We start from the raw sequence: 23,721 nt of genomic DNA, 5'->3' as shown, positions 1-23,721 counted from the left end.
ATCGCGCCTTGGGCCAAAGGCAGGCGCTAAACCACTGAGCCACCCAGGGATCCCCTGTAGTGGAATTTGAATGCTTTTTATGCATGGAGTTGGTTTTGTTTTGTTTTTTTCCCTATACCTCTGTTATTTCTGTCAGCTGTCACCCAGCTACTGCTCCTTACATTTCTTTCTGGTCCTTGAGAGCTTCTGTGTGTGTGTTCTGTATCCTGTGTCTTTTATCCTGATACCTTGTATCTTACAGTGCCTTGCCCACATCAATATGTGAATGCATATGGGTGCACTAGGTGCATGCACACACGCATAATGTACTTTGAGGTTATATCCACAAACTAGCCATGTTTCTTCTTGGGCTACACACTATTCTGTTGAATAAGAGCCATTTTGGCCTGTATTTAAAGTTGGAGAAGGAGGATATGCTTTGAATTTAGGGGATTTGATTTAGGGGATTTCTGGAATGGCTCAGACCTGCCCTGTTGGAGGGTTCAGTTGAGCTTGGCCCATATTGTCTCTGGGCCTCTGCGAAGAACCTTCAACTATTGCAGTTCTGGGTTGAGGAGAAGGAGATGGGATTTTTTTGTGAGATATCCCACAGGTGCTTTCATGTCATAGCTAAAGTCCTCAATACCTTCTAAAGAATGAGTAATGTCGATTATTGTTGGCTTTGCAGGTATAAATTAGCTCTTCTAGTTCTTTCTAGTTCTGTAGTCCTGTAGAGCTTGAAATAATGAAAAGGTGGAAAGGTAGAAAAATCATTTTGGAGTCAATCAATACATTTTGTGTAACTAATTGAGAGTGTTTCTTTTGAGAGCCTAACTGTATATTGTTGTTGCTGGGGCATATTTAATTACCTTTTAAAATATCATTTTATTAAGTTTTAGGGTTATTTAGGCTGGGAATCTTGAAATTTATTGCTTTTACTGTAGGAAAAGTGTAGAAGTTGTTCTATAATTTTACTGTTAGTCTACTTACTGATTTTTTTTTAAACCCCTCAGAATACTTACATTTATTTATTATGACACTTTACAAGGTTTGTACTCAAGCTTCTCCCTGGAGCTGAAAAGTTTTGTTTTCTCCCTCTTGCTGACATAGTGTTGCTATTCTTTGAGTTTTGGCACTGCTTCAAGCTTTGTAGAAAATGGAATTGTGAAACCCATATATATTTACACTTTTGATTTGTAATTTACCTCTTCCTTGAGGAAAAATTATCAGTTTTTATATCTTCGTATTTTTATAGTCTGAACCATCATTGCTTAGTCTGGTTATATCAATTTAAATAAATGTTGCCAAGTCGATGGCCAAGTGAAATAAAAATTTGAACTGGTTATGAAGAAATGATAGGGGAGGCATTCTGCAAATGAAAAGCACTGAAGTACCAAGTAAGTTGACAAAATGCTAATTATGGCAAATTTCAGTAGAAACTAATTTTGCTACATCTATTATTTTTAATAAGACAGCCTACTCTTTGATGGGCAGTTTTCTGTCAGGCCCTGTAGTTAGCGTTTCTCACTTAGTGGAGTTCACGGTGAGACTTGCTCTCTAGCAGTCTGTTCCATCATTAGTGGGATGACTCCTGAAGAGCTGCATTGTGGGTCAGCAGAGCTGGGACCATTATGGGGACTGCTTGTACATATGCCACAAACCTTTCTCTTTAGAAAGGCTCCTTTCTTCAACTGTTTAAGACTGTTGATCTTCTGATTTTTCTGTGGGTGAACAAAAGAGCAGGTGGTTGAGATACTACCAATTGAAATGTGTACTAGGAGTACTTAAAGATGAGTGTAGTGCCCTACTCTATGTAAAACAACATTTTAAGTGCCTTGCATGAATGAGGTCAGTCCTTTAACAATCTTTGTAGGTAGATACTATTCTAACAGCTCCATTCTAACAGATGAGAAAACCGGGGCCTAGGGTGTTAATAATTGGTTTAAATTGACACAGTTGGCAAGCCAGTAGGGCTGTGATTTCCAGTAAGGAGCTGGGTCCTCCCAGAATATGCTCTTCTAACCAGTTTGTTTTCCTGCAAAAAAAGCTAGATATGCTCTGAGTATTAGATTTTTCTGGTTGCCACGACAAATTACGACAACATAAATTTATCGTCTTAGAGATTCGTAGGTTAGAAGTCCAGTGTGGGTTTCACTGGGCTTAAATCAAGGTGTTGGCATGGCTGTGTTCCTTCTGGAGGCTCTACGGAAGAGTCCATTTCCCTGCCTTTCCCAGCTCCTAGAAGCTGCCACAAGACTTGTTGCCCTTTTCCTCTGTCTTCAAAACTGGGGACAATGTGTCACATCTCTGACCCACCCTTCTGCTGCCTCCTCCCTCTTTTAAGGACTGCTGTGATTAGATTGATTCCACCTGGATAATTCAGGACACTTTGCCCAGCTCAAGGTCTTTAACCTTAATCACATCTGTGAAGTCTCCATTGCCATGGGACCTATTCACAGATTCTGGGGATTAGAACATGGATATCTTTTGGGATATCCCATTCTGCACTGGTTATTTTCTGACTTGCTTTATCTTGAGGAGCCAATATGTAAAATTTTGACCTTCTTGAAATTATATGTGAAATCTTTTTAAATCCTTGCAGTTCCAGTTGTAAGGACTATGTTAATCTGGGTCACGTGATTAAAGGGGCTTGTATAAATGAGGAAGATGTAAATTATGTAGAGAACTGCATAAAATGTTACTAAGTACACATACAAGTGTGAGGCTGATGAAATAAATACACTATAAAGGGCAGATATTTTCTTATTCTTAATGAACAGTAAGTCCTAAGAGTGTATTTGTGATGTGCCTTGCAAGTCAGCCTTATATGTAATAGTCATTTTCAGAAGGGAATTTAACATAGACTTTTAAAACTCCCCTCTCATCTTGTGAAATAGTAGGATGGAGGATGTAATCCATTAGAACTGACATTTTTATAGAGGAGGTTCCAATAGGGAATCCCTGGATAGAACAGATCTGTCATTGGGGTGCCATAAATTAAGGTTGGAGGTGATTCCTGAGGACTTTCAGATTATTATTAAACAAGAATTTTGATTGTTTGCAAAGGAGTCATTTTCAAACATCTTTACAGGTAGAGTTGTGAGTGACTTTTCTGTGAGATTTTCTATTATAGTTTCTACTATAGTATATAGTTACATGTTATAGTTTGCAAAATATATTCCATCATTCAACTGATGGCAGTGGTTCTATGAGGTAGTTATGGCAGGTACTGTTGTCATTATGATGATTATTTTTATAGCTGTCATATTTCAGTCTGTTAAATACTTAAGTTATAAAAGTAGAAAACTGTGGATGTGTATGCATCATCCAATTAAAAAATATTAATTACAAAATGTAAAATCAAGGCACAGATTGGCAGAAGCAAGAAACCCATTAAGAGAAAAATGATTAGCTTCCATTTAGCTTTCCTGAACATTAGTGAAGAGAAGAAATGTCATTTTAAAGAACTGTACAAATGATGGACAATTTACAGAAGAGTCAGTCCATATACATGGAAAGATTGGCATTTATCCAACAGAGGTTAAGCATCCAGAATATATAAAGAACCCCTATAAGCAAAAAATATGCAAATGTAATATATTAAAAATAGGCACAAATATGCATAAGCAGCTGGTGTAGTAAATATATGAAAGCTTGCTTATACACTCTAGTTAATCAGGTATTATTTTTAAAACTCACTTTATATATATATTCCATCCACAGAGGTTGAGTGATTGGTCCAGGTTCACCAGATGGTAATTGTTGGAAGCTGGCCTCATGCTGTTCTCACTCTAAATAAGTAAGAGATGTATTTTGCAAGCCTTTCTCCTATTTCTCATCAGTCACAGTATTTTGTAATGTACAGGAAACTAATGTCTGATTTAGATGTAGTAATTCAACTATAACTTAGGTAAAAGGATGGGAGAAGTGTGGACAAAAGCCAATAATTGTAGTAAAATGTTGGTTTAAGCTTTTGGATTCCCAGTGTGTCCTTTTATTTGGCAAACTGCCGTTGGAACATTTTGACTGAGCAATTACTCCCGGGGTACACAGGCATTTCATTTGTGGCTTCTTTATTCATTTTATGCATGCTCCTGCTGGGATTGCTGTGACTATAACTATAATGAAACTGGACTTCTTACTTCCTTTCTTTTTGGTACTAGCGTAGGTTAAGCAATAAAACCTAAAGAGAGCACAAATTAAATGATTTTTTTCTTTTGCTGCTTTTTTAATGTACATTTTATTTCATAAAATCTTGTTCTGGGACTTGGTATTTTTCTAAAAAATTTAGGATTTGATATATAAATTCTCTCTACATGGAGTGAGAGCTATGAATCCTAACGTAAAAGGAGATGAATTTTTTCTTCTCGTAACTCAAATGTCTAGAATAGTGAAAGTTCTCTAAAACAATATGATGCCTTGTGAGTTACTTCTGTCCTGAGGTTGGGACCTCCCTTGGAATTTTAAATCAGTTGTTCCTAAAGTATCCTTCATTTGCTATTAAATATCTTGGTTGATTTCTATGATTAATCATAAGTAGAGCTGAGGTCTATATACAAAGGAGGCAAAATAGAATTAATAGTTCAGATACCTGTAAATGTAAAAATAAAGCAAGGCCAGAGTTTGTTAATTAAAATACATGTATTTATTAACTATGAATATTATATTCACACATTGGATGTGAATGTAGCCATCATCATGTATTAACTACCAATTAATCTTAATATTTTTCCATATTTGACTCTCTCTCTCTCTTTTTTTTTAAAGATTTTATATATTCATGAGAGACAGAGAGAGAGAGGCAGAGACACAGGCAGAGGGAGAAGCAGGCTCCATGCAGGGAGCCTGACATGGGACTCAATCCCAGGTCCCCAGGATCAGGCCCTGGACTGAAGGCGGTGCTAAACCACTGAGCCACCTGGGCTGCCCTTTGGTTCAGATTCTTAAAAAAAAAATTTGCAGGTATAATTGAAGCCCCCAATGAATGTATTAATTTTTTCCTCAATTCCTTTCCTTTCTCTTTTACCCTAAAGGTCACTACTATTTTGAAAATGTTCCTATCTTTCCCCAGTATGTTTTCATACTTTTACTGTGTGTGTGTGTATATATATGTTGTATATTTGTAAATATAGAAACATTACATACTTTATATATTCATATATGTATTTGTATGTAAATGTTATAATGTGTATGTTTATATATATAAAGTATATTATTTTAGAGTTTAAATAAATAGTATAGCCTAGTTTACATATTTACTTGGTTTTAAATCTTTTATTTTTTTTTCAAAGATTTTATTTATTCATACATGAGAGACATAGAGAGAGAGAGAGAGAGAGGCAGAGACACAGGCAGAGGGAGAAGCAGGCTCCACAGAGGGAACCCGACGTGGGACCTGATCCTGGGTCTCCAGAACCCCACCCTGGGCGGAAGGCGGTGCTAAACCGCTGAGCCACTGGGGCTGCCCAATATTTACTTGATTTTAATGATATAATTTAAGTAGTTAATTATATCATATGTATCATTCTACTGCTTAGGTTTTATTTTTATTTATTTATTTTTAAAGATTTATTTATTTAGTCATGAGAGACACAGAGAGAGAGGCAGAGACACAGAGGGAGAAGCAGTTTCCTTGCAGGGAGCCGAATGTGGGACTCAATCCCCAGGACAGAGATCATGCCCTGAGCCGAAGGCAGACGCTCAATTGCTGAGCCACCCTTAAACTCAACATTGTAATCTTTGCATTTTCTTATGTTACAATGTAGCTCTAGTTTATTTGTTTTAACTACTTACAGTATTTTATTATGCAATCGCAATTTATCCATTCTATAGGTAGACAAGTTACAAGTTTGCAATTTTTCATTATTAGGAACCTTATAGCAGTGAGTATTTTTGTACATATTTCTGTAGGACAGTTTCCCTGCCACTGATCTCTTGGGAATGGGTTGTAGATAAATCTGAGATACTGAACCCTTCAGCCTTTGGTATAGCCATTTGGATCTTGGGCCAGTTGAAATCTCTAGGCAAGTTCTCCTTAGCAACATGCAGCCACCTCCATTTATCCTAGTTGTGCTGGGTAAGTACTATTATTTTCCATATGTGCCATGATGCCCCAAAGTGAGGAAGCCTTACTCTTGGGGTACCATGTATGTTCTGTATGTATAGGAATGGGCATTTTGAACTTCACTTGCCAAACTAGCTAGCTAGCTATCTTTGTTTATTTTTTATTTATTTGTTTTTTTAGCGAGAGAGTTGGGGGAGGGGTAGAGAATCTTAAGTGGAATCCATCAATTGGGGACTCATAACCCTAACTTCAGCCAAAATCAAGAGTCAGATGATGAACTGACTGAGCCACCCAGATGCCCATGCCAGGTAGCTTTTTAAAAGTGATTGTACCAATGTAGATTTCTCTCAACTGTGCATGAGCTTTTGTTTCTCCATTTATTGCCCTTAAATTTGGCATTGTTAGACTTTTAATTTTTGCAAATGGATTTTCACAAATCCGACAGGCTTCATGTTTGTATTTTTTTAGTTTGTTATTTTAGTTTGCATCTCTGAGGTTTCTAGTGGTGTAGAGAATTTTTCCATGTATATGAGCCATTTGGGTCTCTTGTAAATTGTTGTTTGCCAGGTTTTTATTAGGCCATTTCTTTTCTCTATTACTGTGTAAGAGAGTTAAGTGGATGCTAATCATTTTTCTGCTTTTCCACCCACCCCATATAGTTAATCAATTTCATTAGTTTCTGGTTTATTCTTCCTGCATTTCTTTAAAAAAATAAGTATCTGTGTGTCTATTTTATACCTCTTTTCCATGAAGGGGAATTTTACGTTAGATACTCTCTTATATTTTCCTGTTTTCACTTGTCCTGGAAATCACTCCACTTCAGTTTATATAGATTGTTTTATTATTATTTTTAATGCTTGAATAGTTCTCCATTATGTTGATTTATCATAGTTCAATCACTCTCATGTGTGGGTATATGGGTTTACAGTATTTTGTCTTCATAAGTAGTGATGTGATGAATAACATTGTGCATATGTATTTTCATTGTTTTTGAAGGTGTATCCTTAGGGTAAGCAGTTAGAAGAGGGATAGCACAATCAAAAGAGAAGGCCATATGTTTTTTTTTTTTTTTTTTTGGTATTGCCAAATTATCTAGAAGAGCTGTAACAGTTTGCATTGTACCATGAGTATGTGAGACTGCTTGTTTTCCCCACAGCCTTCCCAAATAATGTGGTGGTATACTTTTTCATTTATGCCCATTTGAGAGCATATCACATGGTATCACAATATTGTTTAATTTGCATTTCTCTTATTAGTCAGTTTGAACAATTTTCCTTATTTTTAAAGCCCATTTTATTTTTTTTTGTGAATTGTCATTTATCCACTTTTTTCCTATTTTATCTTTAATTCTCTTACTGTGCTATGTTAATGGACTTCCCAATATTGAACTGATTTTTCACTCCCTAGAATAAATGTCTCTTGATGATGGTGTGTTACTTTCTCAATGTGGTGGTGAATTCTGTTTGCTAATATTTTACTTAGAATTTTTGCATCAATGTTTATAAATGATACTAGCCTACAGTCTAAGTCACATCAGATTAAGGCTTCAGTATAATAATTTGCTTCATAAAAGGAGTTGGGAAGTTTGTCTTCATTCTCAGTGCTCTAGAACAATTGACGGAACATTGGGGTTCTCTGATGTTTGAAGGTTAGGGAATTTCCCTGTGAAAACATTTGGATCTGATATTTTAAAATATTTTTGCTCTTTATTAATATTTTCTATTTTTTTCCATAAATTGTTCTCTTTAAGCATTCTAGGGTCTCTATTGGGATCAGTTTTAATAATCTGTGTTTTCCTAGGAAACTATTGATTTTGTTTAGTTTTTCAATTTTATTTATACAAAAATCTATGAAGTATTTTCTAATGATTTTACAATTTCCCCTTTTTTTTCTTTTTATTTGCACTAACTCTTTTCTTGATCACAGTAGCTGGTGGTTTAGCTATTATCTTAGGTTTTTTTTTTTTTTGTTTTGTTTTGTTTTTTGTTTCTGTTTTTAATTTTTAAGAAATAACCAGTATTTTAATTATTGATTAGGGCTATTTTTCTGTTCTCTACCTCATTTTCTGCTTTTATCTTTATTTTCTTTTTTGTTCATTCTTGTTTATTTTTTCTTCTGATCTAGACATTTGAGGTTATGTATTTTAATTCTTTCATTTTTATGGATAAAAGTGTTCAATTTCAGGATTTTTTTTCTCATCACTTTAAATGTGCCCCATAGTCATTGATATTTAATGTTTACATTATCATTTAAAAAATATTGTCTCATTTCATATAACACCCAGTGCTCATTACATCAAATGCCTTCTTTAATGCACATCACCCCTTTAGCCCACTCACCACCCATTTCCCCTCTCACAGCCTACAGTTTGTTTCCTTTTTTTTTATTTTTTTTTTAAATTTTTAAAATTTATTTATGATAGTCACACACAGAGAGAGAGAGGCAGAGACACAGGCAGAGGGAGAAGCAGGCTCCATGCACCAAGAGCCTGATGTGGGATTCGATCCCGGGTCTCCAGGATTGCGCCCTGGGCCAAAGGCAGGCGCCAAACCTCTGCGCCACTCAGGGATCCCTACAGTTTGTTTCCTATAGTTAAGAGTCTCTTATGGTTTGTCTCTCTCTCTCTGATTTCATCTTATTTTTCCTTCGTTTCTTCTATGTTCATCTGTTTGGTTTCATAAATTCCACATATGAGTGAAATCATAGAGAATTTGTCTTTTTCTGACTGACTTGTTTCACTTAGCATAATGCCCTCTAGTTCTATTCATGTCATTGCAAATGGCAAGATTCATTCTTTTTGATGGCTGAATAATATTCCATTTTATATCATCTATTTATATCTCTATATATCTCTATATATCTATATATATATATATCCTGTGTTTTTTAATCCATTCATCTGCTGATGAACATCTGGGCTTTTCCCATGGTTTGGCAGTTGTGGGCATTTTTGCTATAAACATTGGATGTGTGTGCCTCTTCAAATCACTATTTCTATATTATTTGGATAAATACCTAGTAGTGCAATTGCTGGGTCATGGGTTACTTCTATTTTTAAGTTTTTGAGGAACCTCCATACTGTTCTCCAGAGTAGCTGCACCAGTTTGCATTGTTTGCCCTTGTAAGTTGTGATCCTGTAGACCTTGAGGACTTTTTAACTTAGGAACTTAACAGTTTTAGTGGCATATATACCCTGGAATTTTTTTTTTTATGTGGTTAATTTTCCCAGATGCCCAATGGGCTCTTTCATATTGTAGATTCAATATTTTTTTTTTTTGCTTTATAATTTTAAGTAGTCTGTTCTGTTATTTGTTTTTCTTCTAATGTTACTTTTTTCTTTGCCTGTCTTCCATTTCTACTACTTTCTCTTTGGTCTTTGTATTTCTTTCTTTATATCCCTTTTATTCTCTGTTGGTTCCTTGAATTTCCTTAGTACCCTTAATGAGATACTCATTTGAGTCTGTTTTCTCTTGGACACTTTATAATTTATTCTTCCTATCTGAAATAATAGCCTTTTTCTTCCATATCTCTCCTGAGTTTAGTCCATTTTCTTATTATACCTTTCTTTTATTGGTCTGTGTCTGTTCTTAGCTTTAGGATTTCTGACTTAATGTGGCTTTTTGTGTCCCCAAATTCTTGTTTGAATATATTCCTACCATCTGGAGTGTTGTCATCTAATTTTCTTGTGCTTCTTGGTGGTTGCAGGGAGTTTTATTGTGTTAATGTGTGTTGGATGTTTCTGTATACTTTTATGCAAATTTGTTCATTTTTTTTCTTTTATGGATTTGGGGTATTTTATAGAATTCCTAACTCATTGGCTCCCTCTTCTGTCAGCATAGCAAAATCCTAATCCTTGAGTGTATTAATTGATTTGATGGTAAGAGAAGGTTGTTCTCAGAGTTTTGACTCTTGTGGGATCCTGAATTTTCCCTTAATGCTTCTTTCTCCCTTCACCATCCAGTAGCTAAAGGGTCTTTCTCTCTTTCTTTTGTCTTATTTCTCCCATAGAAGCTGGAGGTCTCAAATACTGCAAGTTGTCTGATTTTTTTTTTTATATATATATTTTTAATTTATTTATGATAGTCACAGAGAGAGAGAGAGAGAGAGAGAGAGAGAGGCAGAGACACAGGCAGAGGGAGAAGCAGGCTCCATGCACCGGGAGCCCGACGTGGGATTCGATCCCGGGTCTCCAGGATCGCGCCCTGGGCCAAAGGCAGGCGCCAAACCGCTGCGCCACCCAGGGATCCCAAGTTGTCTGATTTTAAACTCTCTTCTCTATAGTCCATGATCTCATCTTTTTTTTGGATACTTTTTGAGTATTTTGAACTTTAGGGTGGATGTAGTCTTTTTTAGAGATAGTTTTGGATCAGTCACCAACCCCCATGTCTTTTCATAGTTTCTTCAATAGCCTGCTATTGCTTGTAACAAAGCCTTGTGTCAGAGTAGGGGTGGGACAGGAACCTGAGAGATTGTGTGCTGGGATTTGGTGTTCTTTTAATTTATACTTACAGTTGTTAATTTTGGGCAATTTCTGTCTTTCAGGCTATCCTGAGGGTATGATTTGTAGGAGTTTTGTTTGTTTTTCTGGTTGTTCTTTGTTGTTTTGGAGGAAATAAGGAGAAATGGGCACCTAAGCAACTATTGTCTCCAGCAATCCAGGAGTTCCTAAAGCTAGAAGTCCTAAAAGTACTTTTTTTTTTTTTTACTTTCTTGGGTGTTTGTTTTTGGGCTTTGATGTCACATTACCTCATTTAATATACACAGTTGTGTAGATAATATTATTTCCATTTTACAGATGGAAAAATTGAGGTCCAGCAAGATTTAATGACTTGTGAGAGATTTACACAATGAGAATGTAGTAGAGTTGATAATCAAATTTAAAGTTGTATGATGCTCAGCTCTTGCTCTTTTTACAGGATCGTACTGTCTCTTTGAGCAATTGAACTTACAAGGCCTAACACATTATTGAATATTGATATAAACTGTCGATTTCTTTATGGGTTCCATGGGTCTTCTCTTATTCTATATCCCTCTTAAAATTTTTAGTAACCACTTCTCTGCTGGTGGCTACTCCTTGACCTTCAAAGATGCATCCTTCTGGCTCCAAAAGAGAGAACTTATGTCAAGTGTTGTCCCAAGGGAAACTGAACATGTGTCAGTTTTGTTTGTTTTTATCATATTAGTCTACCTTGCACTCCATCTTCCCCCTGAAACATACCATCATTTTCCCCATGACCCACTTTCTCTTATGGAAGGACCAGTGCATATTCATTGTGCTTTCAAATCTATCTCACTGCAATGTGGGGTTCATCTCTACCTCTGAGTTGAAACTGTTACTATGCTGAGGAAGAAAAGAAACCCCTAGCTTCATGTAAATGATAGCTCCAAGTAGCATTTAGCAGTAGCTTTTGGCAGCCTCCTTTCAGGAGTGGGGTGTTATATTGTCTGTAGTTTCCTTTAAAGTAATTTAATCTGCACCTTAAGGGTGCTTAGTTAACATTTTTGAAGTACCTTAATCAAGGAATGCACACTTCAGGGGTAGTTAGTTAACATTTGAAAGACCCTAATCAAGATTCTATACTCCAGGGGCAACCAGTGCATCAGATGCTGCTGTCTCCATCTGTACCAGTGGGTGCATTAATTAGAATAAAAGATGTTAGAAGTAATTTTTCATCGGTGAAACGAATGGTATTTAAGATATAGAGTTGACCAATTATCTCCACTGGGACTTGAAGATAAGGATTTTGATAGGGCCAGAAGCCTACCTCATTGGTCTAGAGCTTGATTTGGTTGTGTGCTCATAGCCCTTGACAGAGGATTTTATCAGCTCATCTGGCCAGTGGTGCAGGTGACCTCTCTGTAACACCCATGGGCCAGACCTTGCCTGCCTGCTTCTCCACACAGAGGTTGTTGGACACAGACTCTGGCCTCACTTACTTTTTCTATCCCTAGTCTACAGAAGTGTTACTCTCCATTTTGAACCAGACTATTTCTTTATAACTTCTTAGTTCATATATTGTGTATAACTGTGTTTCGAGATTGGGTTATCTTGAGAATTTACAGTGCCATTTTGGCCAGAAACACAGAATTATTAAGTGGTAACTTCTTATTTTCTACTTGACAGTATCATCACTCTTCTGAGGACAGATTCCCATCTTTGGGGGCAGCACTGTGGATATGTAATTCTCTTGATACTTTATTGGGCTAATTAGGCTTGGTAATTTTTTTGAAGTCTCCTTACCATATTGGATTCTGTTCAACATGACACAGTTCTCCTGTTATATAGACATAATGTTCTTGAATACAGCATGTAAATGAAGTCATATATATAGGTCCAAATCATATACATCATATTTACCTACTTTAGTTTCCATGCATAGTATAAAGCTGATGTTTACCAGGAGTTTCTGTGGGAAACACTACCATTGTCTCTTAAAATTTCATGAACACGTATAAATGTTAAGTTAAATAGTAAAGCTTATTCAGTACAAAGTTAAAATGTATCACCAGGGTTCTTGTGCAAATTTGATGATGTGTGTATATAACCATGGCATGTGTTACTAATATTTTCTTACCAGATGTACCAAGAAAAGAAAGCAGTTATGGACTAGTCTACATTGCTTCCTGTACTCACTGGGAAACAAAAGTTAGTTTTCTTTTATAGAACACTTAGCTGATTAAATGGATTATTCACTTCATCTGTCATTTTTTTAAATGGGCTATCTGTAATCTAGGTGCACATAATTACCTATAGGCCATGGAACCAGAGATGTATAGGTTTGTTCTAAGGTAGTAGAATCATGGAATTTTGGAGCTTGAAAAGACTGGAGATACCGTCTAGTTAATCATTTCATGAGTCCCAAAGCGTCTTGTTAAACCTTCATGAATCCATACTTAGCCTGAAACCACAGACACGATTTATATCTACTTAGGCATGTATATCTACACATCCATCTCTCTCTGCTTCCTTCCCTGTCTGTCTATGCGTGTAATAAGGAACAGTTGGAGCCAGTAGGATATTAGCAGTAGTAATGAATAAGAACAAGAAAGTCCATATTTAGCACAGTCCTGCCAGTGAGGGTCTTCAAAACCAGGTTCAAGAAATCCTTGCTTGATAAGCATCTTCAGAGCAAAAAAGGTCAGAGAGAACTGGGTAAGAGAGTACAGTATTTCTAATTATAAAGTATTCTAAAACCTACACAGTGAGTACATATTATATCACTATAGATACAAGGGAAGGATTTGGTGTTCCGTCATTGGGAAGTATGCATGTTTTGTTCTAGTTGTGGTGTGAGACCCTTGAATAGCAGCTGCATTCTTTTTGTACAAGACTTTTTCCATAAAGCACCAATAATTCTATCTGACCTCATAGGGTTTTTGTGATTATTGGGCTAGTCTTTGTGGTTGATCATATTATCCTTTTAAATTGCCTTTTAATTTTCGGCTGGTGTAAGTGAAATAGATAATATAAATCAATTAATATTGGATCTGTTCAGTGTTTATGCTCTAGGTGATTTCAGGAGACAAACAGAAAGATAAGGTTCTAAACAAATGTGCCATTTGGGGCTGTGGCATTTTATTACTCATACTTTGCTTGTTATTTTTTTAATAGCTCATCTATCATATTAGTACACATGTAAGTAGCTATATGCCACACCATCTTAGGGCCTCGTTGATTTAAACTACATTTATCTCATCACCAATAGCTCCTGTAGCAGGTGGTTGCAACATGCAGGTGGCCCTTGCCTTGTGTCTGTTGGTGACTCATATGTGCTCTTTCGTGAAGATGATTTTCTCTCAGCTAAATTTTTATTACTTTTTTCCCTGCCTGAAGCTCTGCTTATAGTTGTGCTTCATTTTCCCTCTCTAACATGCTGAATTTAGAGGCTCCTTGGCTGCTAAGTATTTCTCTCTTCTCACTGCTGGGATTGGTTTTGCAGGATGCAGGAATTCTGTGGTCTGAGGTATCTAGTTCTTAATGTATAAAAACAAAACCAGTAACTAAAATGTCTATTCTATTTCTTGGAATGTCACATTTGGAAATATCAAAGCCTTTTTTTTTATTTGCCATCAGAATTGTCATTTTCAGAGGCTTAAGCCACCTTGCTTCTACTCCCACTTGATTAGTATTAAAATTTATTAAATTAAATACCACATCATCAAATGTCCTCTATGTTGCAAAGAAAATCTTAGGAATTTGGTCATTCTTGATATGCTTCTGTGTCTCCACATGGTTTTCTGCCTCATGGATAAGTACGTAGGGGACTTTTTCAGTGAAGATCGAGCTCATTGAAGTAATTATGTCCTGCATGTCCTTAACTTCTTTGGGCTCAGATTTAAGTACATTTTATGAATTGGGAACAAAAAGAAAAGGGTATGAGGAGAATGGCCTGCATATCATGTGAAGTAGGGGTTTGGGAGACTTTATGCAGTGGTTACAAGGATTTACTCCATCATGAGATACTTTCATTCTTCCCTAATAAATAGATTGGAGTGGTGCTGAAAACCCTGGAGTGAACTCATAGTATCACTGAGCTTGAGTCTACTAAGTAGAATGGCATGCATTCTCTTTCAGGATATCACATATTTTAAAAACCTGCCAGTTATTTTGAAGAATAGAGAAGAAGGAAGATGGGGAAGGCTTTAACTATGTAGGGTTCATTTTCCAGCTTTTACTCACTTTTGCTTTATTCTTTCTTAATCATTTTTAAAATGAGAGAATTATTTTGAGTATTTTGGGGTACATATCTCTGTGAGTGTGCATTAGTCTGAGGGGAAGGCATGTGGTGGTCAATAGATAGCAGAGATCTCAGATCCCTATCCCTCCTTTTCCCCAGCTCCTCACTGGGTGGTAGGAACCACTGTGCTAGGCTGTCCTCTTTCATTCCCAAACCAGGTGGTTTTGATGAAAGCTATAGTTAACAGATCTGCAGAGACTTTGGACACATAGAATTATTTCTCAGAAAACTAACATGGATTAGCAAGACCTGTTTTCTGTAGACAGTATTATAGTAGATCTAAATAGAAGGTGGTTCTTTTGTATTTATGAAAACTCTTCATTACTCTTTCCCTCAGAGTATTGTCTCACTTGCACATATCATTCTTCATTTTTCTATATCTCTAGTCATTTGTTTTAACTGATTTACCTTATTTAACTTACCTCTTTTTATCAAGTTACTTTCTTTTCTAACTGCCAAATAAGAGTTTTGAGACTGTGGTCAGGCTCTTTAGAATTCTTCTGTAGCACTCAAGTATGGCATTTTATAAGCAGCAAATGCTTAATAAATGTCATGAACTGACTGGCTCATTGTAGAAGTGGCAGTCTGTGGGAAACTTTCTGTGGACATTTGCTTGTTTTTAATGGCTTCCACCTCTTATTATAACTGATGGGTATGATTCACGGAATATAACTTATTTTGTGATTCTTCGTTACTATGTGAATATAATTTAGTTAAAAATTTAATTGAAAAATCTCTTGCTCCTTTAAGACGTAATCAAAGCTGTGATCTCATTTATTCAACTTGTTCTGTTTTTGAATCTTGTAATGGAACTTTTTTCTTTTTCTTACAGCAAGGGAAATAAACCTGCAGGACATCAAGGAGGATTTGGAATTGGATCCAGAGGAGAATAGCACCCTTTTTATGGGCATTCTCATCAAAGGACTGGCCAAACTGAAGAAGATTCCAGAGACAGTGAAGGCGATCAAAGAGCGCTTGGAGCAGGAGTTGCAGCAGATTGTGAAGAGGTCTACCACCCAGGTGGCAGACAGTGGCTATCAGAGGGGAGAGAGCCTCACTGTGGAGAACCAGCCAAGGTAACTGGCATGTGATGTGTTGTTTTGAGAACTCTACATTTTTTAGGATGGGGGCTAGGTGAACAACTTTTGCTGATGTTATTTCTTCGACTTGGGCTGCTAGAGCTGATACAAACTCAGATTGATGAAAATGGCTGAATAGGCATCATTCAGCTGGTTTTTGATGTAGTTGAGAAGCTTTAAAGCGTATTGTTCATACTCAAATGAAAAAAATGAAAAATGTAGCGATTGAATATTAAATACTAAGCAGTACTCAAGTCATTTGCATATATTATCTCATTTATTTCTCACTACAACTTTATGAGCTACTTATCTAGTATCTACATTTTACAGTCCAGGAAACTGGGGCTCAGAAACTAGTAATTAGTTCAAGGTGACAGAAAAAGTGACTGGCCTTGGAGTTGAATGCATTATATAGTCTTTCTCTGTCCTGTGCTTGCTTCTTTAATGTGTGATGATATTTACCAAAAAGATAGGTCGTTTCAGGAGTTCCTCTATCTATTTAAGATAGCTAATAGGATTTGGATTTCATAATTCTTGTTTCATAAGGGGAGCCTAAAATTGTTCTATAGTCCTAACTCTGTCTTGACTCATACACTGAGAGATCATGTCTCCAAACCAGAGTTCAGGGCATAATAGAGTGATATCACTTGACCATGGGACAAGATATTTGAAATGGAGGCTTTTCTACAAAATCCAAGATATACTCTACACAGGTTCTGTTCCCTGCCCCTCTTCTCTATTTCTGTCCCCCTCCATGTATACCAGAGCAGGAATTTGTTACAGTGTGAGGTAGGGAGAAACCACTGGAAACTACAACTTTGTGTGAGGACAAAGGGCAAAGTGGAGAAGGTCTTCTCAGTTGCTCCAAGAATGTAAGTTCCTGGGAGGTGCCAGATAGTATATAGAAGGGATCATAATCTCATGGACCTGTTGTTAAGGAATCTCTACTGTTTGTACTTAGGACTTAAAGAAATACTTTTTTAAAGAGCAAATAATAAATTTAAGGAGAAATCATAGCTTGCTTAGAATTCCCCAGACTTCAAATATTTTGGGAAAATTAATGTGTTCTATTTACATTTTCTATATTTTGATATATCTAAATAACATTGATTTTGATTATACTTTAAAACTCGTCAAAAAAAAAAACTCATCAAAAATAAATTCCCTTAAAAACTTCTTTAAAAAATGCAGTTGGTATGGGAACACGTGGGTGGCTCTTGGTTTCCACTCAGGTCATGATCTCATGGGTCATGGGATTGAGCCCCGCATCAGACTCAGGTCAAGATCTCATGGATCATGGGATCGAGCCCCACATTAGACTCAGGTCATGATCTCATGGGTCATAGGATTGAGCCCCACATCAGACCACACTCATTGGGGATTCTGCTTGAGGGTTCTCTCCCTCTCCCACTCCTCTCTCTCTCTCTCTCAAATAAATAAGTCTTAAAAAAAAATGCTGTTGGTGAAGAAACCATCTTCCACCCATCTCCTGCCATAGACCATTTCAAAGAATGTATTTTGATGTTTTGGAGTCAAGCAGACCTGATTTTGAATGCCAGCGCTGTAATCTGAAGAAGATAACCCATGTCTTAGAGGGTTACTTGCACTAGATGAGGTCATGTGATTAGAATTTAGTAAAGTAGCGCCAGGAAGAACTATTACATGCATAAGTATATATGAATACACACTTTTTATTTTTTTATTTTTGCTTCCTTCTTGAACTTCCATGTTCTTTGATCACTCACATTGTCATCTAGAGAGGCTGGGGAATGGTTCTAAATTGAACTTTGCTTTTCTTCTTTCTTTGCCTGGTGCCTGGATTTCCGTGAAGACCTTTTGCCTCCTTACTAATGAATACTCCAAAATTCTGGCTTGCTATTTGCCCTGTTGCTGCAAGTCCCTAGATGAATACACTAAACTTTCATAGGGAAATAACATGACTGTAGTGTATATTGGAAATAAAACGAAAGGGCACGGATCAATAACTTTTCTGCAAATCTCATTATAGTACCCTTAAAAGCAATGTGTCTTTCATAGAATTTTGACCCCTTCCTCTTCCATTCCCTAAGCCCCTTCCACAATTCACAAGTGGAAATTACAGCTGTAAAAGTAGAAATTCAGCATAGTGCCCGAGGAAATAATAAATGTTTCTCTATGAGGAATGAGTTAGCAGAAGGGTTTCTCCCCAAATCCCCCTTTAAGCCTTTTTGTTGTTGTTTGGTAGTTAGAGCTTTTGTAGGCAGGATGTGTTGCATACTGGCAAGTGAACAAACTGTTTGTCTTGGTTTCAGGTGTATGGCATGATCCCATTTTATAACATGTATGAATCTGAAAAATTGGGCCCAGACTATTATGAGATAAAATAGACCAGAGAAAGCAAATACTTAGAGTGAACCACTCTTCTTGAAGATCAAAGATTAAAGTCTTGGGCTGGGATTCCAAATGACTGATAATTTTGAACTAGGCTGTGGTGGCTCTGTGCTTGAAAGCTTTAAAATGCTTTAAAACTCACAAATTAATGACCTTGGAAGTGTCATTCAAGAGTGATTGGCATTGTTGCTTCTAGAGGCTGAAAATTTTAGAAGGGATATTGTCAGATTATCCCTTGAAGCTTATATAGTATTTTCTGTTCATCAAACTGTACTGGGATATGTTACTGGCATTTATTTTAGAAAGAAGTCAAGTCACAATACTTTATATTATTTATCATTCATGGGATCTTATGATAAAGTACAAGAATCTGTTTTTCTTAAAGTTGGAGTGTAGGCAAAAAGAACCATAAATTCTTTATTTCCCCCCAAATGCACCTTCTTTCCTTCACCCCCCAGTGAAATAACCTCTTCTAAATCATTAGCATATAAATACTGCTCTGAGGCAAGATACCAGTACTGTAACTTTCCTTAAAAGTTTCATTGTTCAGCATCATCTTATTAAATATATTCTGGTTGTGATGCATTGCAGGACTGTTTCATTTGTCTTTATGTAAAGAGAATTAATGTGGTGTGCTATTTTGCTAGAAAAGAAGGAACCAGGCTAGTGAATTGTCATATTTCACTTCCTGCAGAGCCAGAATACTTCTGTAGCCAGTTTTTAAAAATCACTTTGGTGACCCACTTATTTTTTTTATCTCCCCCCACCTCTCTCCCAACTATCAGTTGTCTATTTATAGGAGAGATAGTCTTGCTGTTCATTCATAATCTATGAAGTGTCTATAAACCTCTGCTTACTATTAAAAATATTCAAATATTGTTGCCAACTCGGTATAAACATTAGAGCAGCATGTGCTTTGCTAATCTCCCAGAACCTCCTGCTACCCATAATTTCCTCAGAAAGACAGGCAGTGTCTTCAATTTCAGATGGCTAATGTGGTCTGCAGTCTGGGCAGCTCATTACCAATTTCTTCATCTGCTGCTGCCTAATTACTGATTCTTTCCCAAAATCTAGCTCATGAGCATTTCATACCATTTTTGTGTCCAAGAAGCTGGAAGAAGAAGTTCTGTAATAATCAACAAATAGGAAAAGCATGAGGAAGAGGCAAAAGAAAGAAAATCCTTTCAAGGTGCAATGTCAATAATATGGAAGAGAGAGCAATGGGAGAAAAGATAGTGATTGGCATGTGTGAGGCACCTCTTCCATCTATTTGAAAATGGGCCTGTTTAAATGTGGAGGTAGCAAATCATTGCAAGAGGAGGTGCTAGAGAGCGACTCTGCTTTGGTAGAACTGCAGGTCTTGGAGAGGGCAGACCAGATTGAATGCGATGAAGCCATGGCTGCTATGGAAACCTCTTTTCCTTTTGGAAAGAGATCATTTTGCCATGTTCCTTCATCTTTGTTAGGAATGAAGGGAGATTAAATGTCTGATCTAAAAAGCAGGGAACATTACAAGTTCTGTGTTCACTGGGATATTAAAGATTTGTGGGAAACAAAGGAGAAAAATATGCTTTGATGTTAAATGTAGTTGTGTTTGGATAATGTAAATTTTTCTTTCTTTATTTTGTAACTGTTACTAAGTTCTGGTGAAAAGTAGATTCATTGTTTAAGAATTAAAGTACTGAAGTTATTTCAAACAGAATAAATCATTGAAAATTAAATGCCAGTTGGGGGTATCAGTATGGAAAAATATACCTGTTTGGAGACCAACAGGATCATGACCATTAGATTACCGTCTATGATCTGTGTCTGTGTATGTTTGGTTATCCTCTAACTGCTCCTAGAACAGAAGCCCTGAGAGAGAATGAGTTTGCCTTGCTCGGCACCCTATCTCCAGAATGTGGCATACTGCCCACCTGACCGCTAGTGAATATTTGTTGAATGGAAGAATGGATTCCACATACACTGAATATCTACCATGGACCAGACACTGGGCTGAAACACAAATAGAGTCCTTATAGAGTTTAAAGTCTAGTGGGAAGACAGGCATTGATCAAAGAACTTTTCAATATGTATATTACTACAAATTGTGTTAAGTACTATAGAGGAAAAACAAAGTGTGCCATGAGAGCATATTATCAATTACTGACACTTGATTGGGCCTGGGTAAGTGAGCATTGATGTGTTTCTTGTGTTAGTGTTTTTATAAAGTGAGGCAGCTGCTACATTTTATAATAGTTGTTAACAATCTCTGTTCATCTGATAACACCTACCAGTTGTGCTTCTTGCCATGCAGTTAGTCAAGCTAACTGCAAGAGGAAAGCTTCTAGGTTCTCAATAGACCATTTACAGTTTGTGCTGACCTCTGTGCTTGATAAGATTTTGATAAGTATTGCCCATTGTGCTTTTTCTAGTATCAAGTTTTCATGTCATCACTAATGTTTGAGGGCTTCTATGTTCCCTTGCCAACAGATTGTATTAGCAAACGTTTTTATCTTTGCCAATCTAATAAGTGAGAATGGTATCACCATGGTGGTTTTGATTTGCATTTTTTTCTTTCGTTAATATGAGTAAGGTTAAGCTTTTGTGTAAGAACATAATTTATTTTTTTTATTTTTTAATTTTTTAATTTTTATTTATTTGTTTATGATAGTCACAGAGAGAGAGAGAGAGAGAGAGAGAGAGAGAGAGAGAGAGAGAGGCAGAGACACAGGCAGTGGGAAAAGCAGGCTCCATGCACCAGGAGCCCGATGTGGGATTCGATCCCGGGTCTCCAGGATCGCGCCCTGGGCCAAAGGCAGGCGCTAAACTGCTGCGCCACCCAGGGATCCCGTAAGAACATAATTTGTTATGATTCCTGGGTATAACTTCAAAATAATCTGGATTGAGAGTGGGTAGAGATATAGATAAAATAATGTTAGCCATAAATTATACTGAAGCAGGGTAATAGGTATGGTTTACTATCCTATTCTTGTCCTTTTTAAAATTCGAAATTTTCAATAATACAGGGTTCAAATAATGTTTATTTCCTTTTCAGTGAACTATCTACTTTCCTGGTATATTTGGGGTTTTTAAAATTGCTTTATAGGAACTCTTTATTAAGAAAATTAATTCCTTGGGATTTATTTAATAATTTCCTCTCATTTTTTCTCTTTTGACTTTGTTTATGATCTATGATCCTACTATCCTAAATACTTTGCTCTCTATCTCGTCTGATCTTTAGAAGCTAAGCAGGGTTGGGCCTGGTTAGTACTTGGATGGGAGACTTTGTTTATGATGTCTGGCATATATTATGATTATAGTTTTTGTTGTTATGAAGGTATATTTATCAAGCTTTCTTTCATAGCTTCTGAGTTTTGTGTCATACTTAGATCTTTTCTACTCTTAGACTGTAAATAAAATTTCTCAACTTTTTTCAAGGATTTATATAGTCTCATTTTTAATATTTATGTCTTTGATATATCTAGAATCTCAAGGAGTGCCCACACCACTTTTAAACAGATGTAGCACTGAACTGTATTACAGCGGGCTGTATGCCCCTTTCATTTCTGCCTCCTATGTATCTACCTCATAGTTTATTGTCAGTGTTAGCTGAATGCTTGCTGAATCATTCTAATGCTGAATCATTTACTTTATAGTCATTTTTTTTTCAAGGTTGGTATTTGTCTCATTTCATAAAACTTTTTTTTCCCTGGTTTGTCAGTCAGTGAAGGCTGGTAGGTTTGCAGAAATCATTGAATTACGGCTATAAAAGTTGAAAAAAATAAGCTTTAAGGATATTTTTAAAACTCAGAGTCCAGAATTTGGAATAGGGCATATTGATAAAATAGGGCATTCTTACAAAGTGGTTCTATGAGTCAGTCTAAAGGCTCAGTCCCCAAGATTAGTTTTGTAGTACAAATGCAGTGTTTATGAAAAGACAAATAAATTAAACACTTCCCCCCCCTTTTTTTTTAAGACCTGTGGCTGGACTCAGGGATGTGTGTCTTTTTCAAATAAGTAGCATTTCCTTTCATTTTTTTCTTTTTCTATTAGTTTTCTTTCTCCGTAAGTCTCTGAAATGTAGGATTTTGTGAGATTGGTTGTTTTATTTGACCAAAAAGTCACTTAAGAGCAGCTTTGAAGCAAGGTCAAGCAGTTGTCCTTGTGGCTTCTTGTAGCCATTCCCAAGCACTGCATGTAGCACCTGGACATGCTTGGAATCAGGGAGGGCTTTGATGTAATTTAGATGAGTAGAGTTAATTCAAATCAAAGCAAGTGGGAAGCAAGTAAATTTAACTTCAGTGATTATGATATCATTTGATTAAATCTCTACTTTTGATTACACATATCAGTGAGAACATGCTTTAAATACACTCAACTGTTAAATACTGAAGGGTACGAATAGGATGAACCGACGACATACAGAAGAAATTCCACTACTTTCAACTAGAACATATCCCCCGCAGCTTTATTGTAGTATTTTTAGAACAAATGAAAGTGGTTGATTCTTCACATGTGGGATTTAATATACCAGTTGTTAACTAGAACATAAAATTTATTACCATGGAAGGTAGTACAGGTTCCAAATCTATGGATATCCTAGTAAGAATCAATAAATTAATTGGCAAGAGCTTCATAACACATCCAATGAAGTAGTAATGTTAGTAATGTTCTTTACTCTCTTGTAAACGTGAAATTGGACAGCTGTCTTTCTGATTCTGTATTGTTCTTGGGTTAGAGTCTTCAGAGAAAGGGTGTTTCGTTAAACAGGACAGGTCTAAATATTACAGTGTATAAATCTTCACTTATATTTGTCAGAGTTAAAAACACAGCACTCACACAACAAAACCTGCTTTTGAATTCTTTTATTTTGCATGGTATCGCGGGTTTGAATTAGAGATCATAGATCATACGAGTTAAGGGAATGGCAGATAAAATCTGTTTCATAGGTTATTGATAACATTCAAGTGTGAGCCTTCATGCTGCATCGGGTTCCCTTCTCAATTTGGCAGATAGTGGGAGCTATCTTAGGTCTTTTTTTTCCTGTGCAAATCTTGGTGTTAGACCTAGAAAGTATCCTACGTTCAAACTGACATTAGTTTTATTGTACAAACACACAAATAACAAACTTGTGTCAAATGACAGCCTTCCCCTGCTGATGTTTAGGGTTGTGTTAGATGGGATTAAAGCATCGTCGTGTGTATCTTAGACTGTATTTCATACCATAGAGGCTCTTCTAACTCCTCTCCCATTCCATTATCACAGTCTCTAATCAGACTGGACTGTGAGTTTGTAAAAGGGGGCTTAACTTTGTGTTTGCAGCCTGATCGAGGGCTGGGTGCATAGTAAATGCCCAAGAAGTTTAATGAATGAGTAAGAAAAAGGTGCTAAGAAGGTAATTTTATAATAAGAGGAAGTGAGTTTTAAAAAAATCTCTGCATACTTACAGTAGCCGGGTCTAAAGATCAGTCGTTTGAAAGTTAGAAATGGAGGGGTGATTAAATTGGAA

The 23,721-nt window shown here is 36.5% G+C and overlaps 1 protein-coding gene across 4 annotated transcripts in view; it reads left to right on the top strand.

Moving 5' to 3' along the window:
• The window catches only part of EXOC4 (exocyst complex component 4), a 746,310-nt gene that overhangs the window by 60,116 nt on the left and 662,473 nt on the right, over window positions 1-23,721 (top strand). For all 4 annotated transcript variants that reach the window (XM_055307533.1, XM_055307534.1, XM_055307536.1 and 1 more), the window contains exon 6: window positions 15,614-15,857. In XM_055307533.1, coding sequence (XP_055163508.1) covers window positions 15,614-15,857 — 244 coding nt within the window. The remainder of the gene's footprint in view (window positions 1-15,613; window positions 15,858-23,721) is intronic.

The sequence above is a fragment of the Nyctereutes procyonoides genome, unplaced genomic scaffold, assembly GCF_905146905.1.
Source record: "Nyctereutes procyonoides isolate TBG_1078 unplaced genomic scaffold, NYPRO_anot_genome, whole genome shotgun sequence".
Lineage (NCBI taxonomy): Eukaryota > Metazoa > Chordata > Mammalia > Carnivora > Canidae > Nyctereutes > Nyctereutes procyonoides.
Note: the sequence above shows the minus strand (reverse complement) of the source record. Positions and strands in the feature narration are given on the sequence as shown.